The following is a 27,410-nucleotide window of genomic DNA, read 5'->3' on the forward strand; positions in this document are numbered from 1 at the left end:
GAACGTAGCCAAGTGCTGCTGCTAGCTTCGACCTTTCCGGCACACGTAAGACACGTGTATATGTATGTACCGGGTTTAAACGCGAGATAAACATCGCTGAAATTAACACGTTTCTTATCGTTAAATGTCGGTATCGATATAACGTAACGAAATAAGGATATAAAAAAAATATCACTCGGAGTGACAGAGGCTTTGCCGTCTTTCTGCTACGAATAACCTATATATTTCACCTATATATTTCGTCGTTCGGTGGAAGGGTAAGCGAGCGTGGACGACGACCACGGGAGCCGCGTCGTCCTATTGGCACGGAGTTGCTACAGAATCAGCAGCGAACCGCTTCCGATAGACCTTTTGAGGTAGCAAATTTCCGTAGCAGGTGTCGCGCGCCTTCGGCGAAGCAAACGCGGCGTGCGGTGAAAAATTCCGGGACGCTGTGTACGCTGCAAGATACGAAAAAGCCTGGCACACCTCGTACAGCGCATACCCAACGAGACATCGTACCCTGATTCGTGCCAAACTTTTTTTTTAGAGGGCTGCTTAATTGGAGGAACGAATCTCCGTAGCGATCCGACAACGATTCGACGGCTCGAGCGAAACATTCGCGAAGAAATTGAACGAGTCGTCCCGAACGTATACCGAAACGTGATAAAACGAGTCGCGTACTCGCAGCGCGGCCAGAGGCAGTCGATCGACCGACTATCGTATTCCACGAGTAACGCCATTGATCGAGTAAGTATTACGTAAAATTAAATCAAAAATATTTCGTTGCAAAGTCTTTCCAGAACAAACTGTTGCGTTTACGCGAAAAGGAAAACACTCTGGACTTAAAGATATAAATGAAATATGTAACTGGTCTGGCATATATTTCGAAAAGTTTATTTAGGTATATAAATGTCCTATTTTTTAATAATTACTAATTATCGCTAATGTTTATAATTATAATCGTATTATTATTTATATATATATAAATCGTGCCAGAGGAGAAATCTATCGGTAACGACAAAGATCTTCGACGTCTTCCTCGATGTCTTCGACGACGAAACGATGAATACGTTACCTTGGACGTTATCTTAACGCTTGGCAAAGGATATTAACTAAAATGCAAGATAGATGGATAAGTAAAATTGAGTAAAGAAGGGCAAAGGGAAGGACGAATTATTTACGTATCCACGTGTCATCTCCGACAAGACGATGATCGTCTTTATTAAAGAACTGTACATAGTACAAAAACGAGTTGCGTCGATTCCTGCCGATTACAAGGATCCGGGACAAAAACGGGAACGCTTGTAACGAAGCTCGCGAGGTTTTTTCACGAGAGAAACGACGGGCGTTCCGTTTAATCGTGTTTTCCGACACCGGTGACTTTTTCGGTCAACCACGAGCAGTCGATGACGGACAAACCGCGGAGGTAACATCTTCCGGTGGCTACAACCTCCGTGAACAATATTAACGGTGGCTTGCTGCCGTGCAACGTCGAGGAAGGATGTATGGCGACTGGCTGCTTCGAGCTCACCTACACAAACGAACAATCCAATTACTCCTAAATTCTCGTTACCAAGTCGCCGGCAGAGAAAGCTTACTTAAACCGTGTCTCATACTCCAAAGAAACTCGTTTAAGCTTTAAATTTCCGACATGACAACGAAATAATACCATCTCTCCCTTCAATTTTGTCCGTTTAAAAAGTTCTTGCACCATGAACTTGTCCGTCTCGCTACCATGTCGCTTTTCTTTGTCGCAACGAGTTAAAAAGGATCGTTCGACGCCCAATGGCACGCGATTAACCCGTTAAAAAACAAGCCACGATACGATGCAACGAAATTTCCTCGATCTAACGTTATCGAAAGACGTAAATAAAGTCGCTTTATCTACACGTTGTCTCGACAAGATACCCAAGACGTATTAAAGTACTATACGCTTTACGGAAACGCTGCGCTCGCTGCGCTGTAAATAGTCTAATCGCTTCGTAAAATATTAAGCGATTTCTTTAAATTGATTTTCGTAACCACCATTGTAAAAGCGACATTCGATGATAAATCGATTGAACTAACAATTATATATATATATATGATTTTACAAAATCAAGATAGATGTAAAAGTTCATCGTTGTTCGCGGCTTTTTCAATGTAAAAACTGCCACCCGTGCCACGTTTCTTTTAAACGCCTTTCCTCTCTATCGCGCCAACTATCAAAAATCTCAGCAAATATCTCCAACTACTACGCTTAAACCGTATATAACCACGATCTTCTATCTGTCGATTATTCTCGTAAAAAGTCAACTGCGTTTCATCAACGGGATACATTTATTTACCTTATAGTAGGATCAGAGAGAAAAGTTCGAGACTCTCGTGGTTCGAATAATTACGTACGGTATCGTACTCGATCGACCTACTTCAACGACAAAGTTCCACCGGCTAAAAGTTCGTCGAACGGACCTTGGATTCGGACGAGCGGCCTCGAAATCGCCGGTCGTTGCGATACCATGAGAATGAAAAGAAAAGAGAGAAAGAGAGGAGAATAAAACGAACTCACGGTGATGTAAGTCTGATCCCTCTGCAATTCAGCGAGATTATCGTAGAGACCCTCGAGGAGCGCTTTCCTGAGTTGCTCGGTATTCGTCCCGCAGCTGGCCTTCTCCAAATTCGCACGATCCGCCAATGTGGCGAGTTGCTGTCGCACCTCCGCGGCGTATTCTAGATTCCTGTGATGCAGAAAGTTCTCGTGACACCAGACCTTCTTCTGCTTGGTATTGGTGTACGCGCGAAAAACGTTCAGCAACGTGACGTGGTCTCCCTCGGGAGAGACGAATCTGGAACGAACGAAAGAAGCGTAACAAGCTGCGAGTATCGATCGCATCGTGGACGGATCCGTTCGACGTTTAAACGAATACACAGAATTTGCTCTAGATTCGTGAATACTTATTTCGACAAATATTTGATCGCTGTACCGTGAAATCTCGTTTTCGCGAAACTCGTTTCCTATTTTAAAAACATTTTAAAGATATAAAGCCACTTTTGGATAATCTGACGACAAAAACGTTACGAACAAGTTGTTCGATGCCGAATCAATGGCAATTCGTTTTATCCAACGCTATAGATAACATGGCGACGAGTTCAGCGATATCGGATTAGGTTTTGCTTTGCTTTGAAAATATTTAGAAAATCGAGCGCTGCTTGCTTCTACGATTTCTTCGGTGTCAGGACTATTTATTCGTTAGAAGATGCATCTACGGACGTTATCGCGAAACAACTCGTTCGCAAAATTTCTCGAAACAGGTAACGCGGATGAGCAAATTCTTAGTTATTGGCGTGCATTAGGCTGTATCGAAGGATACGATATTCGATGAAACAGAGGCCAGAGATCGATAAAATCCGATACCTTGATCTAGCGACGTAAGCTTGCTGTCTTTTCGCAGGTGGATCGGTGAAAACAGACTCTCCTGACAATAGAGCGACAACGGTGAGGGCTTCTTCGAGACATTGATGCTCGGCGGATGCAAGAATCACCTTAGTGAACCGTGGATCCAACGGAAACAAGGACATTGTTCTTCCAAGGGTAGTCAGCTGTGGCGGAGAACCTATTCCCATGAAAGTCGAACGAAAAAGTCTTATCTTATATATACATATACGTATACGTACCTACGATATTTCGTATTTTCGATACATCGATGTCGAGGTGCAGCTACGAACTTTTCTCAAAAATTAAATACCCGTTTAATATTCCGCGAGGTAGCGACTTCTTCTAGCCGTGTCAATTTTTGTCTTTAAGCGCGAATAGAGTTCAGATTGCGATTGAAACTAATTAAATATACGATTAAGTATACTATGATCGACGTAAACGCAAGTTACTTATTACTTTGCTTGAAAGATAGATCGCGACGATCGTGAGATCGATATCGTCTTATAATTCGTTCGGATCAGTTTCAAGTTTCGATAGATTCGTAAAATATCCTTCGATTACCGCGAAACTTTTCTATCCCGTGATCGATAGAAGACAAATAGATATAAAAAGACTGTATCGAGATATGATATATATGGTCGAATTATACTCTTCCGGACAACATAAACGACGTCGAATAAAGTTGCAGCGATTTTCGTTTTAGATATACGCGATACAGTTACGATAACAACCAACATGTGAGATATGAAATATCGCTGTTCTAAAAAGAAATAAAGCGGGAGAACGTATTGTTTTCGCGGACGGGGATATATTTCCTCCGTGAGCTGATGTCGCTTATTTGAAATTCAGAATCTTCCTTTTCGAGAGTTTGCGGCGAAACTCCAGTTCCCAATTTGTCGTACTAATAAAAAGAAATCCCACGTCTACGATAATGCAGTCCATATGTGTGTAACTTTATTATATTATACGTAACTTACGACCTTGTTCGATCTTTCTCGCAAAATAAATTATTCGATAAAACTGTAAAATAAAAACGTAACGATAATTTTTCGGTAAAGCGAACGACTGAAGAAAAACAGCTAAGCGATACAAAGGGAAGAAGAGCGACGAGATGTTCTGACAAAATTTTACCATTCGATCGTACACGCTGTACATAAATTCAAACTCGTATAATCCACGTATACGCGAGCAACGTACGAGTATTTCTACGATCGGGATGAAACTGTTACGCGAAAGCCAAAGGACTTGCATCTACGATGGACCGCCTATGCACTTTCGTTCCGTTTCGCTTAAGAAACCATCAGCCTTGATCGAATCCTCCATTCGTATTACGACGAATTCCTATTTTTCGATAAACGTAAGATCGATCGAAAGCTGAATTATTGCCCTATATTTTAGGATGTTTGTCCACGATCGAACAGCGATAATTCGAATTCGATACCTGCGAGGATACGAATACCAACTGCACGAATGCGTTAGAAACGCGGTTTGTATCGTCGCTGGAAAAATCAATGGCGAGATACGAAGAAAATGAGATTATAGAGGATGTAGTGGCGAGTCTTACACATTCTGGAACAGCTAAAATCCCAAAATCGATACGGAATGCCACTCGACGCTTGATCTTATTCTCGGTGAAACGCACGATGAATCTTACCTAAAAACGGTAATTAATTACCCGGCTAGTCTACTTTCGTAACTTTTCGTTTCTTCTTTTTTTTTTTCTTTTCTTTTTTTTTTTTTTTTCTTCGTTTCGCTACTGGAGATGATACGGATTAAAACGTTCCAAAGACTCGAGAGTTAAGTTGTTTTTCTCTATATAGAATACTTCTACGTGGAATGCTTCGCCTCGCTTATCCGTGGTTAAAAGTATCGGAAATTCTAATAACAGGAATCAACGGTAGATTCTAAAGCCGACAATTGCAAAAGAGAATCTAACGAGATGGTTTGCTTCGTTTTTCGAAAGTTGTTCGGTATCGATGTTAATTTGTTTGGATTATATTACGATATCGATGTTACCAAAGACTAATGGCATCGTAATATAAAAATATCTCGTGTTAATTTAATTATATCTAGGATCAACGAAGATGGTACAGTATCTCGTAAAGTTCGACAGCGCGTGAAATTTCGACACAAAATATACGTACAATATCGTACTTAAAAAATTAGATGTACATAAAATATCCTTTAAAATCTCAAAAATACCTGTATCGAAATATTTGAACGCACACACAGATAGACACGCCATGTGTCTTCGAAATTACGACGTTTACGTGTATAGAATTTTATACCGTACAATATAGTATATTAACGTTAATTAACGCTATATGTAAGAGTAATATTACGCGATATATCGTTTACGTTTTACGCTAAAATAAAAAATTTCTGAATTTCTGAAAATTGATAGAATCGTTCGACCGACGAAACGGAACGATCGAGCAAACGTAAGATTCGAGTCGAAATCCATCGATCTTCTTTCCGTTCGGCGATATATATAGTATATATATGCGGCGATGCTCCCGTTTCTTCGCGTTTGCGTAATTCGACGAGTTAATTTTCTCACACGATCGAGATCGGAGATCGGAGATCGGAGATCGATTAGGAAGACTACGAATGCCGATGAATCGTTTTAGGAAAAAGAAATCTTCCAACGATTTGGATAGTTCAATTAACGCGGCAATCTGATCTCGCGAACGAGAAACTCAAACTCGAACCATAGTCGAAAACTTAATTGACCGATCTAGTTTCTCTTCGCAAATTCTACGAACAGACACATTCGTAGCTTTGCGTTTAATTTTCGCATGTTGAACTTTGTACATAGTCTGGAGTACCTCTATCTATCGTACTAAATAAATTACAGGTAACTATTGCTCGCGTAACATTCGTGGCACGAATAAAAATTTGATTTACGAGTTTGATTAAATTTACGACGAGTATCGATTATTTGTGCGATTTTCCTTTAAATACTCGAAAAGTTTAAGTGGATCGTTATTGGTTGAGAGTGCGTTATATTTTTATAAAATATTCATCTGACGTTTCACGAACATCTTGTCTATATCTATCCGATTTTATCGAAGTAATCGCTACCTGTTTTAAAGCAACTCGATTTTATTAAATAACAGACGCGCCAACTATCGGACTGTTAAACGCTTATTTATACGTGTTGTCTCTATTTTATTCGATCTACTATGACGTAAATGCGAATGTACGTACACGCGTACGATACGTATGTACACATGTACATATGTAGGCGGTGATGTTATACGATTAACGATATTCGAAATAAATATACGATAATAACAAAAATAAAATAGTATCGTCGTCGCAAAACTATGCGTTCGTTTATTTACATGAAACAATATTTTTAGAAGCTTTACTCTACTCTCTCCTTACCAGTAGTCACCTTTCAAAACATCTAGCGAAATTCTGATGTATAATTTTTCTGTCGTTAAAACTACGAGACTCACCCTTAACGGCGCCCAATTTTTCCAGACAGGTCACCGCAACGTCAACGGCCTCCTTCGGTGGTTTGTCCATAAAATCAAAGGTGGTGATGTCAACCCCGATAGCAAGCAGCTGCAGGGCTACTCCCGCGAGGGAACACCTTTGTATCTCTGGCACGGGCATCTCCTTCATCCTCTCGAATTCCTCCTTGGTGTAGTTTCTGTAACATTTGCCGGCCGCTTCCCGGCCAGCTCGGCCGGTCCTCTGCCAGGCCTGTGCCTTTGACACTTTTTCCACCCTGAGCACATCCAATCCGGTGGTCGGGTGATGAGTTCTCGCTTTCACCACTCCGGTGTCGATCACGTGTCGAATTCCTGCGTAATTTTATCGAGAAATCACCATAGGTCGCCGGTCTCTCTCGTCAACGTGATCGAGTCTATCGCGAACGAGCGTACCGGCTTTCGGCTCGCGATATTGGCAGATCGCGCTGCACGCGGAAGGTGAACTATTTGTCGAATTAACCCGTTGTAGGAAGATCTCTCCTTCTTTCGTTATATAAAGTCACGTCTACCAATCACGTAGCCAATCTCACGTATCTTCTAACTTGCTATAACTTTCTTTCGCTTCTCTCCGATATTACCTTTTACGATGAATCTTTCCTTAATTTACAAAACGATAGGCATCGTCCACGTAGTGAAATGTCTGCCAGAGAGGCAATAATTTGCAATCTTATTGTAATTTCTATCGTTACGTTCGCGTCGCGCGATTTCCTTCTTCGAAGATCGTACGCTCGGCGTGGATTCTCAAAGGCGGTTAAACCCGGGCCTACATCGTAATCGTCTTGCGCAAGATCGCGCGTTGACGCAAGCCAGGCTTTCGTCCGATGATATCGCCGCTCTTACGTTTTCGATGGCCAACTCTATGGCCTACCGCGTCGATGCCCGGGTTCGCGTTAGCGCGGAAAACACGAAAGCTGACTATCTCGGTATCGCGCCAACGAAGCTCGCAGAATCGACCAGGATTACTATTCGAGATAAAACGTTCGAAACGGCTGTTAAGACTTTCGAAGAAACGATACCCTCGCTCGCGTCTACCGTACGTCCAATTTGACGAATTAAAGTTGAAATATCTGTTGAATCGATAGTTCTCCGACGTACGTAGATTGATACATTCCCGTAGGGACGGATCGATCAGTGTACTAAAAATGATATATGGTTCCGTGTAAAAGAAATAAAGTTGTCCTCAAGATCTTTCTTGCCCGCTTTCCTGCATCTACGTAAAAGTAATTTGCACGATCGAACCAAACAGCTTTCGTTAAAACACGTTTTTCGTAAATTCGAGTCCCTCGTGAGATATTCTAGTCGAACGAAACAGCCTGCATAATCCTTTAATCAAAAACCGATAACAAATTCCTATCTTGGTTTCGTGTCTCCCTTTGTATTCTATGAAGATATGCATTTTCATAAGTATACACAATTTGCGCACTTTGTACATTTTCTCGTAAATGCTCCGCGTAAATGACAAAAGCAAATGATCAAAATTACCTGCCTCGGTTATCTTCCTCGAAATTTTGATTCTATTTACATTTAATCGTGACATAATAAAAGGAACACCGACGGATTCGTAATTCGTCGTTATCCATAATCAACGTGAATCCGACGATCGTATCATCGTACATGCGTATACGAACGCTCTCTTTGGCGTTCTAGCTTCGATCTACCTTCAACTTCCTTTCTACTCCTCCTTTTTGTTTCATCGCTCCGAATTAAATCGAAAGACACTCTGAATTAAATCGATCTGAATTAACAGAGATCAATGAAACCGAAGATTAGAATATTTTCTTCGTCCTCCCCTTTTCTAAAACATATATATCGTAAGATCGATCAAAAAAATGTCCGTGTGTTTCAGCTAAGGAAGTATACGTATACGTCGTAACGAAGTATCGATTTAAATCGAAAATGAAAGAACGTTCTTAGAGCCGTTCTAACGTAAAGAAAAATATTCGCCCTGAAGAGATTGGAGACGATGGGATAGCAGAAAAGATTGGAAATAAACTAATCTCGTTGATTCGCACGTACCGCCGATGGTAACGGAAGTTTCAGCCACGTTGGTGGACAAAATCAGTTTTCTCATTCCAGAAGCGGATGGTTTGAAGGCTTCCAATTGTTGATGCGTCGGCAAAGCCGAGTACAGTGGAAACACCTTCAACGATGGATAACCCTGTCCATCCAATTGTTTAGCTACTTGTCTCGCGCTCGCAGCCGCAGCCTCTATTTCTTCTTGCCCGGTTAGAAAAACCAGAATATCCTCGCTGGAAAAGAGACAAAAAGTTTCTGGAAATTGTCTGTTTCCTTCTGACCCACTTGCCCAGGCTTCGTATTCGAACCTGCTCACCTCTAATCGAATAAAAGTAACGGTGTTACGCGAATACACGGGCATCTTGCAAATGGCCTACTAAGCTGAAAAATTTATACTCGACGATCTTTCTATTATCGTATCGCGGAACGCGTTTAACTAGAAATTGGAGAAAATTCGTAACGAGTACTCCATAATTTTCCTTCGATATGCCGCGATCCAGTTCTGTTTGAATTAAACTCGAAAGAGAGATAAAATAACGCAGCACAATGACGCGTTTCATTCGAACACGGTACAACGTGTCAGAGTCTGCGTAAGCTCGTTACAATTATCATCGTTTCGGGAAGTGCGTTTCTTTTGCATATTAAACGCGAATTATCTGAAGGGATGATCAATCGTTTCGTACAAAGTAAGGTGATAAACCGAATAATTGGACCGAAAACGTTGTGCACTCTGAGAATTATTTATAGCAAGCAACGAAATCGTACGATTCCATTTAAAAAGAGGTATATAATTTTCATTTCGCTCTGGCAACATTCTGCCTACGCTATAAGCAGCTTATGCGCTTAAAGCTACCGTCATAAATTTAAGTTTTCTACCGTCCAAATTATTGCAAATACATAATGTGTGTGTGTGTGTGTGTGTGTGAGAAAAGTTGAATAAAAATTGCATCTATCGATAATCGATCGAAATTGATTTTGTGAGGTGTCAACCATTCGTTAGAGATAAACGCAAAGCTAAAACGATATAGGTACATTTCTTGTTTTCGTTTAAACGAGTACAAGATTAATAATCCTTTATTATGACGACATGGTAAAGATGTAAATCCTCCGATGAAATTTGCACCGGGTACCGAATTACTTACGAACGATGGTACATGTATCGATTATACAACACACCGCAAATTCCACTTCTTGCGTTGTATAATTACCTACATGCATGCTTGTCGTTTTTCTTCGTACCTGCAGATATCGTAGAAAGATCGATATCGCGAAACGAAAGCTATACAAGATCTACAGCGTCGAGAATACCTCCGCAACTTGAATATGATATATTTTACGAAGGCAAAGGTAGGAACAGAGTGAATAAAAAAAACTTACTTAGCAGGATTGTCGCGATGAATCTGGAAAGCTGTAACAAGGGCAGAGAACGTGTAATCCTCCTGCGACTTGACGGCGTGATAAATCTTCACCGGATGCTGACGACCCTCTAAGTACACTGCCGGTGCTTGGAAATACTTGCTGAACTTATCGACGTCCATCGTAGCTGACATTACGAGCAACTTCAGCGGCGGCAGGTTCTTAAGCTTTCGTAAATTTTGTGCCCTTCTCGCCACGCCGAGCAACACGTCGGTTTGCACCGAACGTTCGTGAGCCTCGTCCAGGATCACCACTGAATAATCCGATAAAATCTCGTCGGTCATCGCCTCGCGAACCATCATTCCGTCGGTCAGATACTTGATTCTCGTTTGCGACGAAGTCACGTCCTCGAAACGTACGCAATAACCGACCAATTTGCCCGGTTCTACTCCTTGCTCCTGTGCAACTCTGCGAGCCACGCTCACCGCGGCTACTCTTCGAGGTTGAGTGATACCGATGCAACCGATAGTGCCTGCAATACCAGACGAGAGCAGCAATTGGGGAATTTGCGTGGTCTTGCCGCTTCCCGTTTCGCCAATGACGATTAGAGTGCTGTTTCTGCGAATCTCTTCGAGTAGCCTGAAACGAACGTTGCAGACAGTTTATTAGCTCACGTGGAAACCACGATTTAAACGTCTTACCATGGAAAAACTAGATCGAATCGATCTATCTTTGACGTTAAACTATAAAATACCGCAACCCACTAATTACACGAGTTTATACCAAATACATACAAACTTTGATAAACTATGGACGTAGGCAAAAGAATTGCTCCGTGTCCACGTTATACTCTGCCCGTTTGCCTAACAGTTAAACTATTATGTCGTTCGGTTTAATGACATAACATTTACTAATAATAACGCTTGCTTGTAGGAAATGGAATCTTCTGTCTTTTCGCTAAGTTTAAAAAAAGTAAAGGTGAGAGAAAATAAAACAGACCTATATCTGCTTATAAGCTACGTACTTTTAAAATATACCATCGAATCCTAAACAATCGCGATATATATCATCTACTGTAATTACTTATCCGTAATTTAATAACTTTGCGATGTAAATCCAGTTTTGTTTGAGAATACCAAAAGATATTTAAGTACAGGGAATTAAGTATTCGATAAAAATGTTCGCTAAATAATATCGATAAATTTCATTGACTTTTTTCTTTTACATTATGTAGAATATATCGATTATTTATAATTAATTGTAATATATAAATATATTGATTAATAACAATCGCTTGAAATATTCACAAGGATCTCTAAAATTTTCTATACTAATACAAGTAACGCCAAGATTTTTTTCAAGTTGGTACAAAAATATGTTACGGTATCTTACAAATAGTTTGTAAAGAATCGTTTAACTTTAATTATACTCTGTGTATTTTGTATATTGGCAAATATATTTATATAGTGTGGCAAACATACAATTACAATTAATATCGCGTATTAATATTAGCATCCACCGGGATATTTCTAACAAATAATTTTTCAAATTGTTTTCGATACGCGCGTTTCTAGTTCCATATAATGCTGCCATCTGTACAACGAGGAACCGAGTTATCAACTTTGCATAGTCGATGATACACCATCTTGTTTCACGATGTTCTGCGTGTCTACTTTGAAGACGTTATTTGGAGTAAAGCAAAGCAGTAAAAAATCAATCGAAAAACGAAAAACAATAATACGTAACTTACCGCTTACGAAGCTTATAGACCGGTAAAGACTTCCTTTGTTGTTGTAAACTGATATTTCCTTTATCCACGTTTTCTGCTTGAACGTTTTGTTGATTATCCTCGAATTTCTGGATTTTGCTCGAACTTTCGTTAAATACAACGGTGGTAGGACGTTTCGGTGCCAATTTCGAGAAACTCGAATTACCCATAACAATATATTTCGAATCTGCGTTGTCGTGGACCCCCATGTCGACGAAAATTAAATCCTCCTGATAGTAAATGTGCTCGCGGGTACGCACGTGTTGCACACTACAGCTGTGTATAAATAAGCGTCTTGAGTCTTGACAGGCGTCACAGCCAATGGCGTCGCCCCGTCGTATGTCAAACGCTTCTTTTTCGAGTACAATTATTCATACTTTGATCAAATTGATTTTTCTCCTATCCAATGACTGCGATCAGTTCACGTGTTATTAAGTAGAAAACACGAGTATACAGTATTTAAACAAAATTTGCCCGAGAAACGATAATTTCTTGTTTTCGACAGTACGTATTCTTTAATCGCGTGAGAACTGTTTTTTTATGTATAAAATTACTTTTGTCGAGAAAATATTAAACGTTTCTTAGATAAAAAATGTTTTTAATACGTCTTTTCTATGACACATTTTATAACAAAAGAACAAATTCGTAAACTTTTATTTGTTATTCCGGTTGTATGACAAAAAGGTTCGATTATTATAAAAAGAATAGTATGATATAGCGTAACGTATACTACAATAACGTTGCAATCAATGCAAGATAACTTAATCTTCTTAACTTTTGTTTCGAGTTAACCGTACATTACTAAATGTGCGTTAAGGTACTCTTATATGTCACGATTCTTACACGCTACAAGTCTTAAACGATAAGTAATTTGAAATAATTATATAGGTTTTCTTTTAAATATGACGTAGAAAATAATTCTTGATTTGTTCGTGTTAAAAACACGTTATTTCATGGTGTTTCATAAAATCGTATTATTATTAACATTCGTAGTTACAATAAATGCCAAAAACAAATGATATATTATAAGTATATCTTTGCCACTTGTCAATCATTGGCATATAAATTTGTCAACGAATGATCTATTTTTCGATCTGTTACAAATGAATTATGTGTAATTCGGGCTATAATTCAAACGTATCGATTACGAAATTATCACAGATTAATGCTGTGTAAGAGGAAGACACAGTGAGCAACTCTTTTACAGAGGTTTTAAACGAATATATCTATTTATATTTTAAATTCATCTAAATAAAATGCATCATCGTAATAGCCGATGTATCGGTGTTTTTACGTTCGGTGGTACCTAAAAGTATTCAACGTATTAACAGTACTGAAAGTATTATAAATTACATTCCATTGATTATTTTTAAATCGTTCTAAACAGGATTGCATGATTACCATCCCACCGATGCGAGAGAGATAACGATTTCTAATGCTAATGTCAGATTGTGGTTGTAAAAGATCGTCAGTTGATAAATCAGAAGTTGATTCCGGAGCGAGTAACTTTTCTCTTTCGAGACTTTCCGGTGTACGTCGAATTTCTTCATAATTTTCTCTCTGACCTGGCGTCATATTCAGATAGCCACCACTGGTTGCTATATCCGACACCCAGATTCCAACAGCGGTTATAAACGAAACTATTAAAGCGTTAATTAGAAATTAGTATACAGACATTTAGATCTCATCGAAATAGCAATGCAAAGAAGGGACATACTCCATAGCCAACCCAAGAAGAACATTTCAAGCATGAAGTATCCACCCCGGTCAACGATTATACCAGCTAATATCGAAGTTATAGCCAAGCCCAAATTTTGTACAGCCTGTGCACTGTAAATAAAGGATTTTGTTAAGATTAACTGTCAAGTATTTTCAAAGATGTTTAAAGAGTGTGTCAAAATTTACTTACATTCCATAAGCAGTACCAAGCTGATATTCTGGGGTAACGAGTGCGATCAGTGGCCATAAACTACTAGCGAGCATAGAGTACGCTAATCCCATAAGAATCATGCATACATAAGGATTTACATATGTGAATGCGAGTAGTCCATGGGCTACTATAGTTACAAGAATACTGACAAACATCCAAGAAATGTTCTTCCCGGTTCTATCGACAAGATAGCCCAAGATGGGAGACGCAACAGCTGATATGGAATACACGAGAGAGTTAACCATATTCGCGTTTGATGGTTCAAACGCATACTTTCGTTCGAAAAATACTCTAAAGGAAAGAATAACTTAATTACGTAGTATGTAATTACGTAGAATACAATTATACAAATTCCTTATTAATCGTACTTACTTTCCTAATGCGATGAAAGGGAATATCGCAACGTAATAAGCAATGCAAATGATGGCGATCAACCAAAATATCAGTTTAAAATCTTTAATATCGGTTAAACTAACGGCTTCGGCTTCTTGCCCCTCTCCCCTTCTTAATAATCTCTCAGCACGCTTATCCATAACACCCAGTAAACATGCACAGATCATAGAACCCACGCAGGTAAGAGCAGCAAGAAAGAGAACGATGCCGATACATTCTGGCCCTTTATAGTATTGAGACACGTAATTATAAATTGGTTCCATTACTAAAAAGTTCACGGTTGATCCGACTCTAGCGAAACTTAGCTGCAAACCAAACACGAAGTTGAGTTCCTTTCCTTTGAACCATAAAACAGCATAATTATTTTGAGCGACGGCCAATGATTCTGCGCCAACGCTGCAAAAGCATCGAGATTAATACCAGAATCATAAAATGTTCCAAGCTTATAGAGAAAGACATACCCAAAAACAAAGCGACCGACCATCATCAACCAAAACTCGTTAACCATAGCTCCAGTTGCAAATATAATTTGACCGATCAGCGTAAGTCCCATATATATAATTGTCCCTAAACGTATGCCAAATACACTGTCCAATAAAAATCCACCGATAAAACATAAAATCACGTTTGGCCATGAGTAAATAGAATACAATAAAACAAATTTACTAGTTGACATCTGCAAGTCGACTTTAAAGTCATCTTGCAAAGCACCAGGATTGTCAAAGCAGAAGTAAGAACCTGCAAATAAAAGCATTTCGTTCGATTAATTGATGCGCCGGATGGAAGTGCAGTCGCATGATAAGCGAATCATTGATCGCTTAAGAGTGCTCGAGAAACGTGACTAATAATATTCGGTTGGCAACTAAGTGATTGTGGATTTTGTCAATACCACCAAATGACAAAGTCCGCAATCATTTAGTTGCCAACCGAATACATGCGATTCGAACTCGCGCAAACGCATTTTACATGCCTTGTTGATATTAGAAACATCAACAAGGGGGGAAAAAGTAAAATATCGCGGGCAAAAGAATACCGACAAGATGATACGGCTTATCTCTCAGGCCATGTGCAAAATGGACGGTGTATCTTATACAACTTACACCGATTCCATTCATAAATGTACGTTACGTTGTATACGTGTATTGAGCATTTTATGTCACTTGGAAAACCAATAGAAAGGAACTAAAACACGATTGATAAAATTTTCACAGAACAATTACTAAAAATAGTTTCTCGCAAATAAATAGGAAAGAAAAGTAATAAGTAATGATTAAAAGTAAGAGTAAAATTTTACATTATTTCTTAAAAAACTTATTTCCCTAGCATCATAAAAAAATGTATAAATGAAGCATATAAATCATTAAGAAAACGTTAAATAAATACGATGACAATAGAGGAAACTAGAATAATCGAACGTGATTGTTTAGTTTATTGTCAAGTAACGAGTATCTCATAATTAAATACATGTTCGATGTAATGATAATAACAATTGAAAAAAAAATTACGCTTCCTATAATTTTATAGGTTCATTAGCATTTCATTGTGATATGTGGTAGATAATAAGCGTCAAAGTACGGGCTTAAACAAGCATATGATAAAATTTAATAAATAAAATTATTTGCAATTGAAATTATTTTACGAAAAATTTAATCGGAAAGAAATAACAGATATTAGTCATCCCGATAACTGAGTTGAAACTCGAGTTTAAACACATAATGAGGTCATAATGTATCGAAACAAAAGCGATCAAATATAAATGATGAACAATGGCTACTTGATCACGTTGTAAAGATAATTGAGAAATAAGAGTGACAGTCGTACCAAAGCCCAATAGGCACATCAATGTCAGGCCAAGAAATTTGTACAGTGGCTTTTTAGGGCTGCAGAATCCTTGTAAGGCGATCTCATCGTCGGATCTCTCAAGAGTGGTCTCCGGACTTTCTAATATGCCTCCTTCCATCGTTACGTTTCCAGTCGTGACGATATTTTAGTGTTTACAAGCGGCTGGCACAGCCACAGGTGCCCCGAATTGCAAATGTTCTCACTCGAGTTCACCGTACCGATCCATCACACATTGATCGAACACACACGAGCTAATCTCTCTGTAAAAATAAGATAGCTGAGACTCGATTAAGAAAAAGAGAATGCAATAGGAGATCAGCTCGTGCGTGCTACCGATTAACTACTTGAACAAGTTGGATTCTCTGTCAGTCGTCGCATTGCTAGTCTGTCAATCACATGCGTCACACAACAGAACGTAACGTGAGTCACGAAACTACATGATCGTGCGTGAAACCAGAGAATACCAAAAGACCAACAAAAAAATCTCTATTCGATGGGATAGATGAACATCAGCGTCAGTGGGAATTGCTGCCAACAATTTGACGCGTCTGTGACGCTAGTTTTTCAGCTTGTAGCGCCCTCATTAAAAACACTAGCAGATCGGTCGGTAAGAATGTCACGAAGCGAATAATCGTTGCTAACTTTTAAAAATCTATTTGACAAACATAATTTATTGAAGGTACATATTTGTTACTTAACGTTAAGCGCGTTATATTATATGAAAATTATCTTATATTTAGAAATCGAGATAAAAAAGATCGCATATGGAAAGATCAACCTCGGCTTATTAAGAAGCTACTTCTTCCGTCGCACCTTCGAACTCGAGCTTTACTTGACACTCCTCTGGTAGTCCCTCAACATCCACTTCCGATTCCGGCGCGTTTAACATGTTCAACGTGACTTCAGACGATTTTCCCATTAATCCTTGATTTCCTGTTTGTTGCTTCGATGCTTGTTGAACTGCCGATTGTTGCGTTGACTGTTGAGAAAGCATTTGTTGTCTGATCGGCACGCCAGCTTCCTCAAAAGCTTTCTTCTTTAGCGTTGTCCGAATCTGAGAGCTAGAACGTCGAAACGACCGGTTAATTTTGGGTCGAGACTGACGCATAGAAATTGAGGAACAACCGTGGGCTCGATGCAGCCTTATTCACTTACACCGTTCGTCCCTTGATGTGTTCACTTATTTTGTTCAAGTCTTCACTGAAGGTCTTTACCGAGTGACGGAGCATCTCAATTTCCTCGTCAGTCCATTTACTACAGATTAAGCGACACAAGGAGTTATGTAAAAATACAGCCAGCCATATTTTTTTTATGGTAAAGCGATAGTGACGCAAAGTATTTAATCATTTCATTCCCAAACACTTGTAAGCGTAAAATCTATAATACCTTGTTTTATCCACGTGCATTGACAATTTGTAAAACGTATTAAAGGGGATACAAACGTAAACAACATTTAAGTTATCTTTATATAACGTAAGTTAAATATAACATAACAGAAGTTAATAATATCTTTGTGTATTTCTTAATCGCAACGAATGATAACGTTATAGCATAAAAAATTGTCAAACTCAAAGGATGTACGTTAATGTAATACTTGAACAAAGCTGTAGATGCACGGTATTACGTTTCTGATTGGTTAATACTTGAATACGTCAAACCACGTGACATTCTCCCGCGTTTCTCTAGAGTACATAGTCTCATATAAACCTAAGCGTAAGCGTTAGACGCGCATTGCCGCTACTTATGACAAAAGACGATAGTACATGTGTGTTTTATTTAATTACCCTGCTGGTGAGTCGGTTGTAGGGTGTAATTGCATCGTTAATTCTCCCAACTTGTTAAATGCTGCTCCGGCTGCGGTGAAAATTTCACCAACCTAAAACGGTTAACGTTTAAAATGTCAGTTAGTCTGTCAGACATACGATTAATAGCGATATATTTATTCTTTCGGGAATTTTCAATTACAACTTATACTTGTCTATCGAACAATTTTATCGAAGAAAGAATAAGAAAGAAAATTGTTAGAAGCACTCATAACCTAACCTTTTGTCCGCTTACAGACTCCATTGCTAGAATACTCGAGGATAAAAGCACGTGACTCACGTAGAAAAAGGAAGACGAGCGGTGGGGAGGACCGACCATTAAGTATTATTATATGGCGGGAAACTACCCAAAATCGGCGACAATGGTTGCTTTTTTGCTTACCTTGCTCGCAGAATTCATGTCAGTTTGTTGTTATGCTGGTACTTCGCCATCAGCAGAACAAACATTCGTACGGTATTGCCATCTCGCGTCGTTCTCAGAATCCTTTCCTTTAAACAATTATAACCTCAACTTGTTTTGACTGCTTATCCCCTCTGCCCCCTTTTTCTCATCAAACGAACGCGAAGATTTTTGCCTTTAACCGAAATAACGCATGTTGATTCTCGACACGTTACACAGGAACTAATTACGAAAACATAATATAGTAATGTCGATATTTAGAATGCACGGATTCACGTAGTACTGAAATATTTCTATATTTTTACTATACTTTTACTATATTGTTGGAATAAAACTGATTTTTCGAATTAACTTACCGATATATATGCATATCGCTGATTCATTTTAATTTATAAATATAAAATACAACAATGTGTATGAAAATAATGAGATTTATTTAAAAATTACGTTTAATCTTACAGAGTAGAAAATAGGATGGGTATACGCGAAAGAAAATTTCCGAAATATTAGATCTTTGCTTTCTAAATACATCGTATGTATATCTCAAAGGTGGCTGTTATTTATAATAAAAAAAGAAGAATACAATATATCTTACTGCCCGGTGCAAAGCAAAAGAATCTTCCAAATTTCAGAGTCTTTTTCTGTAAATATAATATTTTAAGTGATATTATTTAAACCGATATTTAAGAATAATTACATACTGCCTATAACAAAGAAAATCTTATATATCGCAACCTCATAGAAAATAAAATACGTATAAAAGAAAATCCTTCAAAATTTTCCTTTGTAAATATATTTAAGCAGCGTGATATAATAATAAAATATATTTAAAAAACAGTTATCGGACCTATGACAGAGAGAGAGAGAGAGAGAGAGAGAGAATGAGCGAGTGTATGCAATGACGATCAACTTATCAACAATCACGAGTCACTTGAAGCTATCAAAAGTTATTTCAACCATCGTATTAATACTTCCAATCGTATTCGCATAAGAAAAAATCGTCGTTCGGTCGTTTGACTTTAATTAACATATGGAATCTCATCAATCTTGGAAGCGGTAGCTCACATCCTTTCATAAATTAATAGTCTCCGTTTCCACTCATTGTTCTCGGTAACCGTGACTCTTCGAAAATTGCAAAATTCAGTCAATATGCGTTCAATATGCGCTGCTGGATCGCCAGTGAGTTTCAACGTCTTCAATAAGGGAAAATCTTCACCCTTTGATCGTCTGAGTCTTCTCGACGCGTTTCTATAACATTTCCAGAGCTGAGGTTCTATCACGATCGTGTTTGTGATCGAGCAAGCCTTTTGCAAAAATTCCATCAGTCCTTTGTCCCCGTGATTCAAGTGGATCCACATCGTAACGGAGAAACAGAAGACAACGTCGAAGCGCGACTTTCCCAATCGACGAAGATACTTGTCCAGTGTTCCATTACGATCCTCGATCAAAAAATCGAGACACTCGAAAACGATACGATTCGGCCGTGGATTGCGTTCCCGTGCCCGTTCGATTAAGATAGGATCGAGGTCTATGCCGAGCAAACAAATCTCCTTCGGTAGATCTTGATCGGTAGATAAGGTTTTCTCGAGAAAATTGTGCAACGCGAATGTTAAATCCTGAAACCATCAATACGATTTGTGATTTTTACGCTCGTTTTTTGGCCAAGAAAACTCTTCTATGACCCCATATCGTTTTGCGAATTGATTTTGTAGCACTAAATTACTAATACCACTAAAGTACGTTTGTTCAATGGAATTTTGAGAATTTTCCAATTAAACGAATATTTCTTTGGATATATGATTTTTAATAAGATCTTTTTAAACAAAGAATCGTTTCCATCGAATAATTGGAACGTGGTGATAAAATAATTATAGTTTCGAACAAAAAGTAACAGATATGTCATAGTCATTTGATCACGGATTATTTGTTCGCTACAAATATTACCTGAATTGATAGCTTCCGTTAAGAAGGCTAAGGTGTAACGCGTAATTATTCGATATAAAAATTAAACACTAGTTATCCACAATAACAGTGGACAAGCATCGATCGTTGGCTTCGATATCAATCGATGCAATCTCTGACAAGTCATTGGTAAATTAAATATACGTGTGTACTACCGATGAAACGAATATTTCTCCTTTTCCTAAAGAGCATAGGGCCGGAAGGATTTCAGGAAGAAACTATGTTCCGAGCGATATTCGAAAAGGTATAACAACGTCTAAATTTAGGCGCTTGTCGTTTGTAATTTCGGATCACGGTCGACTCGTCCGTCCTATTTCGTCCGACAGCTGTTTCAGCCTTACCCCCGCGTTACAGCCAACGTCTAGGCCTACGTATTTCCGGTCCGGATGGGTCGAGTGCCACACGCCACACGGAAGTTGTCGCACGCGCTCTTCCGCAGGATGGAATTGGTAATAATTCATGAAGTTGCCGTGCCTGCTAGCGCCCGGATCCGTCTTATCTTCCTGTCTTTCCTTATTTTCCGGAGATCGCGCTTCATGTTCCGACATTTTCCAAAATCTGAAACCGTTGGGTTCATCAGACAATTAATAATTAAACACCATAACCTACCGTAAAGTAGCGCGTTGCTTAGAAAGATGTCAAAAGAGCGTAATGTTCTTCTTGTTTCGTACGGATTAAAAATTGGATTAAAAATTGGGAAGAGGAAGTACCGTGTCGTATGTATTTTTGTTGTTAACGAGTTACCAAGAACGCTAGGAAATGTTCTCTTATCGCAGGTAATATACGGTTCAGAAGGACCTTCGGTGTTTTAATATTACTTTTGCATGTATTTTAGTAATAATCTTCGATGTTTTTAGATAAAACGCGTCTATAATGTTTTTACGTACTAATTAGCCGACATTGGATAGATTCACCTTTAACGAAAGACGTTGTTATACGTAAAAAAAAAGTTACAAGAGACGGTGAAAATTTATTTGAAAGGAGACTTGTAAAAAATATAATTCCATCGTCGTAAAACGTTTCATAAATTACGACGGAAAAAAATATCGATCGGCTCGTTAACAACGAGAATGAAGATGTAGCTTTTTTATCGTTATACGCTTCGTATACACACGTATACAGTGCTGGACAAAAGTATTGGCACAGCAAGATTGTTATGATACAAATGCTTATAACTATTAAACAAATTGATTTAAACAAAAAACTTTTTGACGTATTTATTTATTATCTATCCTAGTTTATTACATAACAAGAGCAACAATATAAATAAAATAATACGCAAAATAATAACAAAAATATATTTTTTGAACATTTTATGGGTGGACAAAAGTATTGGCACAGTAGAATATTTACGCTTATAACTAATTACATAATAAACTTCTAATATTTTGTTGGCAGTCCTTTTCTTTTAAGGACTTCCTTTAATCTTCTTAATTATAACACTCGATCAGTGAAACTGGAGACATCAGTTATTAAACAACAAAAAACCAAGAAAGAGTAATAATGTCTAGAAAAACGAAAGAAACCACAATTGAAGAAAGAAAAATAATATTAAATTTATATAAGATGAATAAATCTTACAACGAAATTGCATAAATCATAAACAGAAGTCGTTTTACTGTGCGTTCAGTCATAAAACGCTTTAAAAGTGAAGAAAATCTAGAGAATCAAATTAGGAGTGGTCGCCCTTCTAAGGTAACAATTCGAGAAAAAAGGAAAATCGTAAATATTGTAAAGAAGGATCCAAAAACTAATTCGACTGAAATTGCTTCGATGTTAAAAGCTGAGTGTGAAAAAGAAGTAAGTACCAAAACTGTACGTAGGGTATTGAAGGATGCCGGTTATTCTGCCCGTGCAGCACGAAGAAAGCCCTACATCAGTAAAATAAACCAAAAGAAAAGAGTGGAATTCGCGAAAGAGTTTGTTACGAAAGATACTGATTTTTGGGAAAAGATCATGTTTTCAGATGAAAGTAAGTTTAATATTTTTAAATCTGACGGCAGAATATTAGTATGGCGAAAACCCAACACAGAGATGGACGAACTGAATCTGCAAGCCACCATGAAACATGGGGGTGGTGGTTTAATGGTGTGGGGATGTATGGCATCATCGGGTGTAGGAGAACTTATATTCATTGATGAGATAATGGATAAATATGTATATTTAAATATACTCAAGCAAAATCTTTTGAAAAGTACTCAAAAATTAAACCTCCCCAGGGATTTCTATTTTCAGCAGGATCGAGATCCTAAACATATGGCGTATATTGTTCGTCAGTGGATAATATATAATACTGCCCACACATTAAACACACCACCTCAAAGTCCCGATATGAATCCCATTGAGCACGTGTGGAACGAATTGGAAAAAAGAATTAGGAAACATAATATCACAAGCAAGTCTGAACTGAAGAAAGTTCTTCTGCAGGAATGGAGCAATATTGTACCTGAATTCACTAAAAAATTAGTCCACTCGATGCCCAGAAGATTAAAGGAAGTCCTTAAAAGAAAAGGACTGCCAACAAAATATTAGAAGTTTATTATGTAATTAGTTATAAGCGTAAATATTCTACTGTGCCAATAGTTTTGTCCACCCATAAAATGTTCAAAAAATATATTTTTGTTATTATTTTGCGTATTATTTTATTTATATTGTTGCTCTTGTTATGTAATAAACTAGAATAGATAATAAATAAATACGTCAAAAAGTTTTTTGTTTAAATCAATTTGTTTAGTAGTTATAAGCATTTCTATCATAACAATCATGCTGTGCCAATACTTTTGTCCAGCACTGTATATATTCGTACGTACGTATTAAGCGTTAACTACGTCGTTCGGATATAGTTCCATAAGAATAGCACTCTTTGTCGAACATTTTTCAGGAAAGGTAGATTCTCTTTAAATATCGGTATAACGCATAATGTTGCGCGTATAAGAAGATTAGTATCTCGAAAAGTATCGCTACCGTAATATTTCACGGATATTTCTACGTATAATAATTGGATCAAGCTTTAAGAGGACAGAGTAAAAGTAGAAACGCGGTAAGACGATGAAACGCGATGGTAGAGCGATCATCGGTTTCTATCGAAACTTCATCGTCCGTGCGATTAGATCGATCGACGAAAGAGGAGGACGAGGATGTTTAGTTCGTAATAACGATCTTAGCACGTAATACCGTCTGGACGGTGGTTTCGCAATACTTGGCGAGCATCGGTTAAAAATAATGCACAAGTAACCGCAAGACGGTCGTAAATACGTGATAAAGAGTGATAACGAAGAAGGAATGGGGGTCAGAGGCGTCGTAAGAGCGGAAGGATCGAAGAGATAATTCACCGGTGTCCACGACCCAAATAAATGCAGCCTTCGATCGTCGTGCTCGTGCTCGTACTCGTGCTCTCGGCCACGAGGAAGGTCTGAGAAATCGATGATACATTGTCTTGCCATTCGCGGAGAAACTCACTTTCCCGACGGTGTTACTTGGAATATTTTTTGGACTGGTGTCTCGTTGTTGTAGATTTAAGGCGGGTGTTTCTTCCTGCAACTATTACTTGTAAATTTGTTTGTCGTGATTTTATAATTTAATAAAAACATATGTATCGCGACATGTATTACAAAGATACATATTATAAGATAACGAACGACTGCGAAAGCTTCTGATATTTTAACGATCGATGCCAAAGATATCTAATTCTTTGTTGTTGCTGCTTGATGCTTTGAAAAAATTCTTCGAAGGGCAATTTCGGGAGAAGCGAACAAAGAAATATAAAGTAACATGAACTAATTAAAATTATACGATGAATAATTCTAACGTTACGTATCCGTGTACACGATGTTTGTCGCATCTTACTTTTTATTACTTTTCGTGCTCCTTACGAAATATTTTCTTGCGAACGTCGTCTTTGTCCGCGTGAAATAACGATCAGATCTATGCCTGTACAAATTTCGTGACGCATTATACAAGAGGAATCCCCGGGTAGCTAGTTTCCAGAAATTTCGGATGAACCAAGGTTGATCATAAAACCCACAAAGATCGAGTAACCGATGTGTCGGGTAGACGAGCAGCACGAGCCCTGCTTCTTTGTGTTATTACTTCTGTTACTCTCTCTCTCACTCTCTCTCTCTCTCTGACTCGCAGTCAGTAGCCAGCGCCATAAGGTAATCGACAAAGAAAGGAAAGAGACAGAAGTAGGAAGAAGAAGAAGAAGAAGAAGAGGGAAAAGTAAAAGCAGGAGCGGAATATCTTGCAGAGGCAGGTGTTAGGTGCATACACGCACCGGTGCGGTCCAAGAACACGATGTCCATTCTCTACGGATCATGGGCCTGGTCGCGGCAATTTCCTCTTTCTTCGGTTATGGCAGATGTGCCTGCAGACCGGTGCAAAGGCATGCGGTACGAGATAACCAAGATTATACGATGGATACCTTAGACCTTAGAGCAGGCAAGCTGCCAGGGAGTATCGAGTCCCGTGCAGAGGCCACGTTTTTTCTGCCTAACCAGACGGGCCGCATCGGCCACCGAGTATCCAAGTGTACGTACACGCGTACGTATTTCACGCGAACGCAGGAGTAGAATTTCTTGGGATCAACGAATGACAAAATGCGTCGTTTCAGCGTCGTCGTCGTTCGGCTTTCTTCCCGATCGCGGCGATCGAGCGACGATACTTTCTATCTAAGTACGTTCCTTCGGGTATCGTACAAAGATACGATATTCCAAGTAAATAGCTACGCTAATAGCAAGTAGCCAGATGGTATTTCCGTTTTCTAAAACCAGATACTTTTTGGACTTTGTAAAACGCGAGAACGTTTGTACGAGAAACGTTACTTTTTCATAAAAATTTCACGAAAATTTGGCACCTCGTGTAAGAAAAAGGAAGGTGGCTTCTTCGACCGTATTCTCGGCATATTTCCATTTAAAAAGACACGTGGCCTCGGATGATCGATGAATACCTTACGAGGAACAGGCTGCCGCAACTCGTATCGCGTCTCGCCTTTTTCCTTCGACTCGTTGCTTAACGTGCTGAACGCGTAATAATACGCACCGCTAATGAATTGGAAAATTACTTGGGCTATGCAGAACTCGGGTTAACCCTCTACGACCAGAATCTCGTTTACTCGCGAGCAGGAAATACTGCAGCCGATCGCGCCTTTTCGCTTGAATCCGAAACGTAGAAAATAATAATAGGAAAAGTAGAGCTTTCGATATTTGAAAACAAGGTTTTCACGAGATCTTCCGACAACGTTAAGCGTTTTGTCGTTCGGTTTGATCTAATCGAACGATCGATGTTTTTTCGGAATAGAAACGGAATACAGATCGTATCGACGATGATCGTAGAATCGATAACACAAGATAAAGAACACGTTCAAAGGTGAAACAGAAGAAACGGAAAAATGGCACGATTTCCGCTGAGAAGAATACTCTACTAAAAAGTACAATAGCAATCGGTATGCGTGAAAATCGTCAAAGTACTCGAACCTTTACCATTTTTTCGTTTCGTTCCTCTTATTATTATTCTATTATTCTAATTTACATATGTACGATGACTTTCCTTCTCGACTTTTCGTATTTTCGATACAAATAGATTATTTGGTGACGGTATGGGTAACGTTTACCCGCGTTTAACTCGCGCGTTAAAAAGGGTTAACAAGCGTATAGTCGATGGAACGTACTCGGAAGCGCTTTAAATCTCAATCCGCCGAAATCTTTTATCGAAAGCTGCGAATGTCGAGTGCCCTTTGTCTCTCGCTCGATAATTACGAAGAAGCTGAGAAAGACAGTTCGAAATCGGCACCGAACGAGGCTCCGATTCCCTTCGATCCTCGAAACACACCGATTTCACCCTCTGGCTCTATATCCGTCTCTGTACCGAATCTCTTTCGCCGTATCTCCTTCGCCGTACAATTTTAATCGATCGTTTCGACCGTTTAGTTTTTAAATTATGCTATCGCTGGTCGTAAGCATCGTGCAAAACCTGTAATTCTTACGAAAGCCGCAAAGTGCATAAATTTATACCGGTTAGTTACCCTATCCCGTCTCTAAGTAACTCGTAGTCGGTACTTCGTACCAGGTTAACACACGATCCAAAGGATTTGGCAACACACCATAGCCGGTTGGAGGCGATTTGGCAATTCGTACAGAAGCCAAACGTGCTCGTGACACGGCCGCGTTCGATATTTCCCAATACCCATCTACTTCGTGTCTCTGGACAATTTCTAGCGAGTCGAAACGCGGCACGTTGTTCTCGATGCATCGTTTTGTTTCTTGAGAAAATGTCATCGCCATCTTACCTTTCCGCGAATAACGCGACAGGAGGTGCACATTCTCGTTTGCATTGCCGATCCGACCGAGCGAGACTGTTTTCGTTCGTTCCATACGCGATTCTCGTGTGTCGTATCGGCGATGCGTTCTTACGAGAATAGAGTGTTCGTTGTTGCCACGATGTTCCGAATTCGGACGTTATCCATAGATGTACAGGCGTATGTAGAATCGCGTCCGACGTTTCCGTCATAAGGCGTCTCAACGTCGATTATACGCGACTCGCGTGACAAACTTCCTCTTCGATCTAACGATACTAACCATATAATTGTACCTAATACGTACGAGACGAACGTAAGAATGTATGGTATTTATCTTGGACGATCGCTCGGTACGTCAGACGATATTGATCCACACGATCGTGATTAAATCACTGCTGAAACGTTTCTCCGTATCTCAGCAGGGATTCGTAAAATTTCAAACCGTCGTGCTTTCGAGATGCGTAACTCCCGAAATGTGAATCAACAGACTACTAGTTTTCAGTTACAAAGGACAACGAACCGAACGAACTCGTACGAACTCGTACGAACTCGTCGGTTCTATTCGATGATGCACGGTCGGCGCCATTAGTCATCGTTCGTTACCGTCGTCTTTAATACCGAAGCGAGGAACACCTCGAGACGTTGTAACGCGTTGCGACATTCTTTGGCTTGTGCTCCTTGTAGAGCACGTCATTGTACCCAATGACAGAAGTAACGTAAACAGATAC

The 27,410-nt window shown here is 39.0% G+C and overlaps 4 protein-coding genes across 6 annotated transcripts in view; all 4 read right to left on the reverse strand.

Moving 5' to 3' along the window:
* Positions 1–1,155: 1,155 nt before the first annotated feature.
* On the reverse strand, positions 1,156–12,273 carry LOC132910828 (ATP-dependent RNA helicase DHX33). Its single transcript, XM_060966908.1, has 7 exons — positions 12,023–12,273; positions 10,294–10,911; positions 8,917–9,149; positions 6,862–7,212; positions 3,377–3,575; positions 2,531–2,807; positions 1,156–1,513 (listed from the first exon to the last, which is right to left on the reverse strand). Exons 1-7 carry the CDS (start codon positions 12,247–12,249, stop codon positions 1,337–1,339), a joined length of 2,082 nt encoding a protein of 693 aa, XP_060822891.1. The 5' UTR covers positions 12,250–12,273; the 3' UTR covers positions 1,156–1,336.
* Positions 12,274–12,986: 713 nt separating this feature from the next.
* Positions 12,987–16,632, reverse strand: LOC132910833 (major facilitator superfamily domain-containing protein 1-like). The gene is made up of 7 exons (XM_060966918.1): positions 16,185–16,632; positions 14,825–15,101; positions 14,343–14,759; positions 13,950–14,261; positions 13,758–13,870; positions 13,442–13,680; positions 12,987–13,346 (listed from the first exon to the last, which is right to left on the reverse strand). Exons 1-7 carry the CDS (start codon positions 16,321–16,323, stop codon positions 13,302–13,304), a joined length of 1,542 nt encoding a protein of 513 aa, XP_060822901.1. The 5' UTR covers positions 16,324–16,632; the 3' UTR covers positions 12,987–13,301.
* A 213-nt stretch (positions 16,633–16,845) lies between these two features.
* On the reverse strand, positions 16,846–19,620 carry LOC132910845 (chromatin complexes subunit BAP18). 3 transcript variants are annotated; one of them, XM_060966937.1, is made up of 5 exons: positions 19,494–19,620; positions 18,411–18,517; positions 17,990–18,081; positions 17,361–17,459; positions 16,846–17,266 (listed from the first exon to the last, which is right to left on the reverse strand). In XM_060966937.1, exons 2-5 carry the CDS (start codon positions 18,426–18,428, stop codon positions 16,993–16,995), a joined length of 483 nt encoding a protein of 160 aa, XP_060822920.1. In that variant the 5' UTR covers positions 18,429–18,517; positions 19,494–19,620; the 3' UTR covers positions 16,846–16,992. The 3 variants fall into 3 exon arrangements, with proteins under 3 accessions (XP_060822920.1, XP_060822919.1, XP_060822921.1); XM_060966936.1 differs by lacking the exons at positions 18,411–18,517; positions 19,494–19,620 and adding an exon at positions 18,249–18,364; XM_060966938.1 differs by lacking the exons at positions 17,361–17,459; positions 18,411–18,517; positions 19,494–19,620 and adding an exon at positions 18,249–18,367.
* LOC132910842 (probable RNA methyltransferase CG11342) overlaps positions 19,266–27,410 on the reverse strand; it is a 44,806-nt gene continuing 36,661 nt past the window's right edge. Inside the window, exons 2-3 of the mRNA XM_060966933.1 lie at positions 20,732–20,948; positions 19,266–20,044 (exon numbers count right to left, since the gene is read on the reverse strand). Coding sequence (XP_060822916.1) covers positions 19,490–20,044; positions 20,732–20,938 — 762 coding nt within the window. The 5' untranslated portion in view covers positions 20,939–20,948 and the 3' untranslated portion in view covers positions 19,266–19,489. The remainder of the gene's footprint in view (positions 20,045–20,731; positions 20,949–27,410) is intronic.

The sequence above is a fragment of the Bombus pascuorum genome, chromosome 9 (genome assembly GCF_905332965.1).
Source record: "Bombus pascuorum chromosome 9, iyBomPasc1.1, whole genome shotgun sequence".
NCBI lineage: Eukaryota > Metazoa > Arthropoda > Insecta > Hymenoptera > Apidae > Bombus > Bombus pascuorum.

What these genes read in the sequence shown, in the direction of transcription:
- LOC132910828 (XM_060966908.1), bottom strand. Translation starts at nt 12,249, where the DNA reads ATGGGGGTCCACGACAACGCAGATTCGAAATATATTGTTATGGGTAAT. An exon ending in CATCGCGACAATCCTGCTAA is followed by an intron (nt 9,150 to 10,293) that starts GTAAGTTTTTTT and finishes TCTCTTTTCCAG; the next exon opens with CGAGGATATTCTGGTTTTTC. An exon ending in GCTTACGTCGCTAGATCAAG is followed by an intron (nt 2,808 to 3,376) that starts GTATCGGATTTT and finishes CGTTCGTTCCAG; the next exon opens with ATTCGTCTCTCCCGAGGGAG.
- LOC132910833 (XM_060966918.1), bottom strand. Translation starts at nt 16,323, where the DNA reads ATGGAAGGAGGCATATTAGAAAGTCCGGAGACCACTCTTGAGAGATCC. An exon ending in CTTCTTGGGTTGGCTATGGA is followed by an intron (nt 13,681 to 13,757) that starts GTATGTCCCTTC and finishes ACGCTTTAATAG; the next exon opens with TTTCGTTTATAACCGCTGTT. An exon ending in TCTCTCGCATCGGTGGGATG is followed by an intron (nt 13,347 to 13,441) that starts GTAATCATGCAA and finishes GAATACTTTTAG; the next exon opens with GTACCACCGAACGTAAAAAC.
- LOC132910845 (XM_060966936.1), bottom strand. Translation starts at nt 18,347, where the DNA reads ATGGTCGGTCCTCCCCACCGCTCGTCTTCCTTTTTCTACGTGAGTCAC. An exon ending in AGTCTGTAAGCGGACAAAAG is followed by an intron (nt 18,082 to 18,248) that starts GTTAGGTTATGA and finishes TAACCGTTTTAG; the next exon opens with GTTGGTGAAATTTTCACCGC. An exon ending in CACATCAAGGGACGAACGGT is followed by an intron (nt 17,267 to 17,360) that starts GTAAGTGAATAA and finishes TCGACGTTCTAG; the next exon opens with CTCTCAGATTCGGACAACGC.